General features: G+C 36.4%; 1 protein-coding gene across 3 annotated transcripts in view; it reads right to left on the reverse strand.

Annotated features, from left to right (window-relative positions):
* Window positions 1-8862, reverse strand: part of LOC110331454 (ATP-binding cassette sub-family A member 6) — a 68317-nt gene that overhangs the window by 44150 nt on the left and 15305 nt on the right. For 2 of the 3 annotated variants that reach the window (XM_029545732.1, XM_029545734.1), the window contains 3 exons: window positions 4987-5172; window positions 2567-2714; window positions 929-1097 (listed from right to left, as the gene is read on the reverse strand). In XM_029545732.1, the coding sequence (XP_029401592.1) occupies window positions 929-1097; window positions 2567-2714; window positions 4987-5172 (503 nt within the window). The remainder of the gene's footprint in view (window positions 1-928; window positions 1098-2566; window positions 2715-4986; window positions 5173-8862) is intronic. The other variant, XM_029545733.1, reaches the window with a different exon arrangement.

Raw genomic sequence — 8862 nt, forward strand, 5'->3', positions numbered from 1 at the left:
CATTTGAAATGTAAATAAAGAAAATAATAATAAAAAAAAGATAAAAAAAGAAATTTAGTTTTAGCCTTTGGCTGGGGCGTGGGGATCATGGTGTGACACCCGTTGGCTTTGTGTAGCTGGCCTTTAATACTTTATTTTAATAAAGAGACTCTCATGCAGGAGAAACTGGTGTTTTCTAATTTCAGAGATGAAAATAATCATTTGCATTTGGGGAGGACATTCTGTTGTTTTTCTGGAAATATTCGAACTTCTGTCCCTACTGTCACATGATATTCTCTTTGTGTGCCTTCTATACATCCAATTTCTCTGTCTTAAAAGGACAATTGGCATGGAGCCACATGCCTGCAGTCCCCAGGACTTGGGTGGTGAAGGAAAGAGGAACATTAGGTCAAGGTCCTCTTTGACTATTAAATATTATATGAGACCAACCTGAACTTCAAGGAGACACTGTCTCAAAAAGACAAAGCAATACAATGACAAAAATTTTAATGTAGACACAAAAAATACAAGCATGTAGTCACACAACATAAGACCAGGGTAGAACATACAGATTTGTGGTTCTCAACCTTCCTAACGCTGCAACTCTTTAATACAGTTCCTCCTGTTGTGGTGACCCACAGCCAGAACATTATTTGTATTGTTATTCTATAACTGTAGTTTTGCTACTATTATGAATTGTGATATAAAACAACTCTATTTCCAACTGAGGGATAAAGGCCCACAGATTGAGAACCATCAGTAGACACGGCATCCAAGGGAATTTCCCTTTCAGGAAGCATTTAAGGAAAACAATTGGTTATTACAGGGGACTGTGAATGGTTTAGGTTGATGCTGATAAAGACGATGCCACAGACTCACAGGTAGCTAGCTGGCATTTAACAGTTCTTTAGCCTTTACTCAATATTAGCACAGCTGCGAATATGTTTACCTGATGGCTTCTTTCCCTTGGTATGCTGGATCTACCGGCTCAAAATACTCATCCGAAGGAAGATCGGGGTCTAGGTCTCTCTCAATGACCTTGTTTCTATTAGCTGTTTTTCGAAAACAAGATGTTGGATTCAAGAAAAACAGTGGAGCAGACCGGTGCTCGGCCCCATCTAGTTAGTAAAATCAATAAAGTATCCGATCAATATAATGAATAATGAAGCCTTGCTAAGAAAAGATGGAATATTTTGAACGTTCAAACAAGATACAACTTTTCCTTCAAGTTTCCTATTATTCAGAAGAAAACTAATAATGAAAATCTAAAGTAACGTGGCAAAAATTAATATAATAGAACTTTCAACAAAATATAAATCTAATAATTGAAATATGTCATTTAAAAGATATCTATGAGGATAGGTGAAATCAAGTAATTTTTAGAAACACAATTATCAATATTGCACATAAAATAATTATAGACATGCTTAGAAACTTAATTAGGTTGGTCATGCCAATATAATTAAATATAACACTGAAGTTTATAAATTCATATACAGTTAAATGAGTGAAAAATAACACATATAGAAATTTTATTTTTTCAAGATATATATGACAATATTGTAAAGTTTTTGTTGAGGCAAAAGAAGTTAAATATTATTTGTTATTAAGGATCTTTATATATAAGCCAGAAATAATGGACCATAGGCATGCAAATATATATAAGACAACAGTAACTTTTATCAAAGTAGGGGGACTATCAAAGCTTAAAAGCATGAACAAAACCAAGTATAGAGATGAGCATTCTGGTTCTAGCACATGTGGAGGAACTTTGGGCTTATGTGGATTTTTTTGGTTAATGGCAAGACAAAGAAAATTAGCCGCATAATCTCTATATTTGTAATTATAAACAAGATAGAAAAATGTTGAGAATAATGACTAACAAATCTTCGTTAGAAAATGTTCCTACAGTGTAGTATCCCAGTATTAAGCCATAACCGGAACTAATTTTGCTTATTCTTGAAGTTTTCTTCTGAAGTGCTTTTTGAAAAAGCTTTATTTATTTTATATGAGTACACTGTTGCTGACTTCAGACACACCAGAAGAATCCCATCAGATCCCATTACAGATGGTTGTGAGCCACCATGTGGTTGGGAGAATTGAACTCAGACCCCCTGGAAGAGCAGCCAGCCCCCTGAAATGCTCTTTAATTTTTGACAGGTTCTTCCTTGCATATTACTCATTGTCATCAGATTCCTCTTAGACTTTGTCTTCTGCCCGCCTCCCTGCTGCCCTCGACTTCTTCCCAGGAGTCTGCTCCTACACTCAGGCCTGCTTTTTTTTATGATTGTTTTGATATAAATTCATACTATCACTCTTTCAAAACGATTGGAAGGACACATAAAAAGTAATTAAACTTAATTAATATAAAACTATATTTCAAAATTGACTTAAATAATTATTTCAAACTTAGAACAATTTTACATATATTATTTACTGTGACTTTGAAGTATAAGTAAGTAATTCAGACTGACATTGAAGATTTAGCCTCGCCTGAAAGGCTATTTTAATACCATCCTGAGAAAAACTTTCCTAAATAATCAGTAACTGAAAGATCAAAAAAAAAAAAAAAAATCCGGCTACTTACAGAGTAAGATTTTGTCAAAATACAGGGCCAAAACCAAGTAGAGAAGACCATCAAAAGCCAATATGGAAAATACTGCTATCATTGCATAGGATTCTCCTGAGGGGTCAGGAAATACTACACCATTCAGGTTGTAATCCTGGAAGATAATCTAAGGTTCAAATAATAATAATAATAAATTCCTAAGCTTGTAAATAAGTTGGCATAGAACAAATAATCCAATTGGAAAATTAACTTTTTAATGAAATATTTTAATAAAGGTATACCAAGTAATATACAATATATGTGACTAAAGTTAACAGAAACGCAAATCTCAGTCAACATTTGAAAATAAATCAATATGATTCTGGATACAGCACAATAGAGCGGGAGAGGGGATGTAATCACTCTGGTAGATACAGAGAAAGCACTTGAGAGAGTCGGGTATCCATTCACAATACAGGAGATTTTTTCACAAACTGAGATGCTGAGATGTCTACTGGAAAGCATATTTAATAGTGGAATGTGAAAGTTTCCATTGCTTGCATTTCTAGTCGCCATTATAGCAAAGATTCAGAACTGTACAGTATGCCAGAGGGCTCACAGATATCTGCAACTCCAGCTCCAGGGCATCCGATGCCCTCTTCTAATCCTGACTGTGCATGTGTGCCCCTAGCACACACACATACATTCAGCGCACCCATATATCGCAGGATTTTCCCTGTCCAATTACATTAATGCAGAGGAGGCCTGTGATCAGACAGGGAAAAGGGAGGTAGAATGAAAATTTGCAAAGAGGGAGAGAGGAAGGGACAGAGAGGTCTCAGGAGGGAAAGAATCAGAATGTAGGCCCACGTGATATTATCAAAAGGTTAGAATAATTGGGTTAAAGCTTTATCATTATCAGTTGACTGAAATTATTGTATTGGCATCTTGTATATTGTGATTGTATTGATACATAAATCTAATTGATTAACTATAAGCTTGAGAGTCATGATTCTACCGAGTAATTAGGTGTTGAGTTGACTAACCAAGGATGCGTTGGGAAATGTGTGGTAGTGAAAGAAACTCAGGGGGCAGGGGAGCTTGCCCTAGAAATGGCCTGGCAGGAGCACAGTGGAGAGTTGGCAGGCTGAGAGACCACTGTGTGAGTGAGATCACCAGGTGTGGGAGCTAGCTCCAGGGAATTGGCAATGGCAGGAGTGCGGGATGGAGAGTTAGCAGGTTCATTTTTTTAATATTTCCCATAACACACATAAGTATATAAAAGAAAAATTTTAAAAAACCTTTCTCTTAAATCTCTTTTCATCAAAGAAATCAATAAGAAAAGAGAAAACCTAGTAATGACTGAAAAAAGTCTGGTGCACAGCAAATGTAATAATTGTTGTAAAGTAATAAGGAAAATATAGAAGACTCAATAAAAATCCAAAGAAAAGATCTGAATAGACAATTTGCAAAACAAAAAACACAAAAGATGCTACAGGAAAAGGCATCCAGGTTTTTCTAGCATGCAGAAAACCCAAACTGATGAACATAATAATATATCACATCTTCATCAGAATGGCTAATACTTGAAAATTTAACAAAAACAAATGTTAGTGAAGACTGAGAAAAACTGTAATGTTCTAGCATCATTTTTATAAAAGTCAGATGATGTAACTATTTTATAAAACTATTTAATGACAGCAGTGAGTTTTAAGATTTACGTACACTAGTCTGTTATCCAGTTCCTCTGAATACACCAAACTGAACTGGTGTACAGAAACACATGAAAGAATAGTTGTAATAGGTTTATCAGAAAGCCATCAAAGCCTGGAATTCTACTTCATTTATCAAAAAGAAGATAATGTAGGCATACAATAAGATGGTATATAACACTACATTCTAGCTATATTCAAGGCTATGCATGAGACTATTAACAGAATACTGGGCAGAAAAGGTTCAATATTTTTAAATACTATATAGTATCACATATAAATTTAAAAATGGATGAAACAAATATTTGTATTTCAAAACCTACACTTGGGTGATTATAAACAGTAAGGAAGTAATTTTCACAAAATGGTTACCTACTGAAGAATGCCATATTTAACCATGCTTCAGAATGAACACGGTATTCTATTTCTTAATGAGATCCCAAGTACACTGATGGTCTTTATAAAATCTGTTGTATTAGGTACTTAGATCTTCAAAGATTTTCATAACCGATTCATAGTTTACTCAACAAAATGATTGAAACCTATTTATACAGAATTTTTTAGTAAAATTCTAGCAATTTTTATTTTAACTTTTACATGATGGCAAATTTTTAATAACGTAGCAAATTTGTCTGCGTGGTGGGAAATATGCAACAGTAAACACTCTTGGTTAAAACCAGACAGGACTAGAAGGAGTCATCACGGATTAATTCCGTTTGCAGCATCAATAGTAAACTATGTGTTTACCTTAGCCATCCCAGATGTGAAGGCAAAGGGGCTGCAGATGCTCAGAATCCATTCCAGAGACGGGGGGAGTTCTTTGTGCAGGACAGTGAACCCCACGCACCCCCAAAAGAGGGTAAAGAGAAGTACAATTAGGTTAGTGAGGATAGCTTTCTGTAACACAACAGCCATCAGGAAAGTTATTGCTATCTGAAAAAGAGAAGGCATTGGCTGTTACTGACAATAGCTTTTGAGAACCATCAGCAAAACCAAGCTCATTTTTCGTACAAGGTATTAACAGTGGGAAAGCAAGAGGACTGTAAAGATCTGTGTCCTACCCTCAGATCTCTTTTTTCTTTCTTTCTTTCTTTTGTATTCCCCACCTATCTTCTGGTTTTTTGTTTATATGGTAGAGGTGGGGAAAGCTGAAAGATAATCTGAGAAGAGAGTAGAAAAAATCATACTGGGGAAGTGGAGCAAAGCTGAATTAGTTTACTAAGGGAAATTATCCATCTAAATTACTTCTGCCAAAAACATCCAAGAAGATGAGAAAATACAGAAGCCACTGTTCAGAGAAGGATGGAGAGAGGAATGGGTGAAGGGGAAATCTAAAGGGTCTGGGAAGGGTGAAATGTGGAGATTGTCGAGAATAGATCAGAGGCTATCTGCCGCTATAAAATTGTTGCAGCGAATCACACTAGCGCCTCTCACTCTAGACTTAAATAGTAAAAAATATCTTGGGGTAACTCTAAGCATGTGTAAGATTGTGAGTTTGTAGTTCTACTTTATATTCATAAAGATAGTTTCTTTTAAAGATTTGTTTATTTATTTATTTTTATGTATGTGAATACACTGTAGCTGTCTTCAGACATAGCAGAAGAGGGCATCAGATCCCATTACAGATGGTTGTGAGGCATCATGTGGTTGCTGGGAACTGAACTCAGGACCTCTGGAAGAGACATCAGCCTCTTCCCACTCTTAACCACTGAGCCAGCTTACCAGCACAATAAAGATAGTTGGTTTGTTTTTTAAACTTCCAAAGCAAACCTATTTTCTTCTCTAATGTAAAAACTCATCTAGGAACAAAGAGTTAAGTGTCCAAGGGTTGAAACAGATAAGAGGTCAGAGAAAGCTAGCCTGGCCTGGACTCTGTCCCTCCACAGCTGACAGACTCCAACAGACATGCATTTAAATCTCCATTAGACAGAGCTGGGCAGGGCAAGGAATGGGTGGCTAGGGTTACTAAGCTGCAGGCTGCTGTATTTTAACCAGTGGTTCTTGGGGGATGGGGGGGGGCTGGAGAGTGCAGAGTCACTTCCCTTTTTGGAAACAAATTAGAAAAAAAAATTACAATTTTTTGTTCAGTAAAAATAAGAATACTCTAATATCCCTAGTCACAAGGGACCAGTTCCACTTTGAATAGGAGGAACTTAAAATTTTGAAAACATTGGAGGAAAGGAAATATATATATATATATATGGAGTTGAGTCTTTAAAAAGTTTGGTTCAGAAAAGATGATTGGTAAAATCCTGACTATTTCTTTTTGTTAATTTTTCTCAATAAAAGCCCACTGGAACTAAAAAAAAAAAAGTTTGAATAAAGGTATTTAAGAAGATATCAGGAGATGGAAAGATCTCTCATGCTCATGAATCAGTAGAGTTAACATAGCAAACATGGTCATTCCACCAAAAGCAATCTATAGATTCAATATAATCCCCATTAAAATTCCAATACAATCCTTGACAGATATTGAAAAGACAGTTCTCAACTTTATATGGAAAAACACTGAATAGGAACTGCTGAAGTCTCATTATCCCTGATTTCAAGTTGTATTAATGAGCTATCATATGGTATTGGCATAAAAACAAACACATTGATCAATGGAATTGAGTTGAAGATGTAGACATTAATACACATACAAAGAAACACCTGGGTTTTTTTTTATAAAGAAGCCAGAAATACACCCTGGAAAGAGCACATCATTTTTACCAAATGCTGCTGGTCTAACTGGATGTCTGCATGCAGAAGAAAGCAGATTGATCCATGCTTATCACTCTGCATAAAACTCAAGTCTAAGTGGAACAAAGACCTCAGCATAAAACCAGACACACTGAACTTGATTAAAAAAAAAAAAAAAAAAAAAGGAAAGTGGGGGATAACCTTGGATGCATTGACAAGGTAGAAAACTTTCTAAACAAAACACCAATACAGCAAGCCCTGAGATGAACAATTAATAAATAGAACTTCATGAAATTTGAAAACGTCTGTAAGGCAAAAGACACTGTCTTTCAGACAAAGCCTACAGAATGGGAAAAGATAAGAGGACTAATATCCAAAATATATAAAGAACCCAAGAAGCTACATATTAAACAAGTGAACAAGCAAACAATCCAATTTAAAAATGAGAAACAGGTCTGAACAGGGAATCCAAATGCACATCAAAACTACTTTGAGATTCCATCTTACACCTGTCAGAATGGCTAAGATCATTAACACAAGCGACAGCTCATTCTGGCAAAGATGCCAAGCAAGAGGAACACCCCACCATGGCTGACGAGAGTGCAAACTAGTACAGCCATCGTGGACATCAATATGGCATGGCAATTCCTGAAATAGCTAGGAATTGGTCTACCTCAAGGTCCAGCTATACCACTCTAACCCTAACCCTAACCCAAAGTAAGCTCCATCTCCCACTACCACAAGAACACTTGCTCAACCATGTTCACTGTAGCTTTAAGCTTTCTTTTTGATTGCTTGTTATTGGTTGGTTGGTTGGTTGGATTTTGTTTGGTTTTTCAAGAAAGAATTTCTTTGTGTAGCCTTGACTGTCCTGGAACTGAAACTAGGAAGAACCTACCCTTAACAGAGGATTGGTAAAGAAAATTAGGTACATTTACACAATGGAATATTACTCTGCTGTTTTATTTTTAAAAAAAAATGACATCATGAACTTTCCAGGGAAGTAGACGGCACTAGGAAAAAAAAAAAAAAAAACTCATCCTGAAAAGGTAACCCAAAAAGCTAAATAGAGCATATACTCACGTATAAATGGATATCAGCACTAAAGTAAGTGATAACCAAGCTACACCCCCCCATAGATCCAGAGAAGTTAGGTAAAGAAGAAGCCTGTAGGGACATGCATGGATATCCCTGGGGAGGGGGGAAAAGAATAGATCAGTGTTTTATCCAGTCATCATCAAAGAGTCTTCCTCCAGCAGCAAATGGGAACAGATGCAAAGACCAACACCCAGACATTATTTGGAAGTCTAGAAGGGAAGTCCCCAGAAAATCCCCACCTCCCAGGGAATCCCACAGTAAAGGAGGCAGAAAGATTATAAGGGCCTGTGGAGGACATCAGGAGAATAAGGTTCTCTAAATCAACTAAGCAGTGTATGAGCTCACGAACTAAAGCAACAAGCACAAGGACCAACATGGGTCTGCACCCGGTAATAAAAATACTGGTTTGTCCCTTAGTATTTTTATGGGACTTCTGGCTGTGAGAATGAGCATGTCTCTAACTCTTGTGCCTGCTCTTGGGACTCCTTTGCTCCTACTGGGTTGCTATGTCCAACTATGATAGTTTTTGCGTCATCTTATTTTATTTTAACTTGTCATGTTCGGTTCCTAACTCTGAGAAGCCTGTTCTTTTCTAATGAGAGACAGAAAGGAAGTGGATCTGGAGGGGAAGGTGGGGAAAAACTGGAAAGAATAGAGGGATGGAAACTATAATCAGGATATATTTCTGAGAAAAGGATCTATTTTCAATAAAGGAAAGATCAGGAAAAAAGAATAACTTAAGAAACAGAAAAGGCCACCAACAGATTGGGAAAGGATTTTTACCAATCCTAAATCTGATAGAGGACTAATATCCAATATATACAAAGAGCTCAGGAAGCTGGA

This window comes from Mus pahari, chromosome 14 (genome assembly GCF_900095145.1).
Source record: "Mus pahari chromosome 14, PAHARI_EIJ_v1.1, whole genome shotgun sequence".
Classification (NCBI taxonomy): domain Eukaryota; kingdom Metazoa; phylum Chordata; class Mammalia; order Rodentia; family Muridae; genus Mus; species Mus pahari.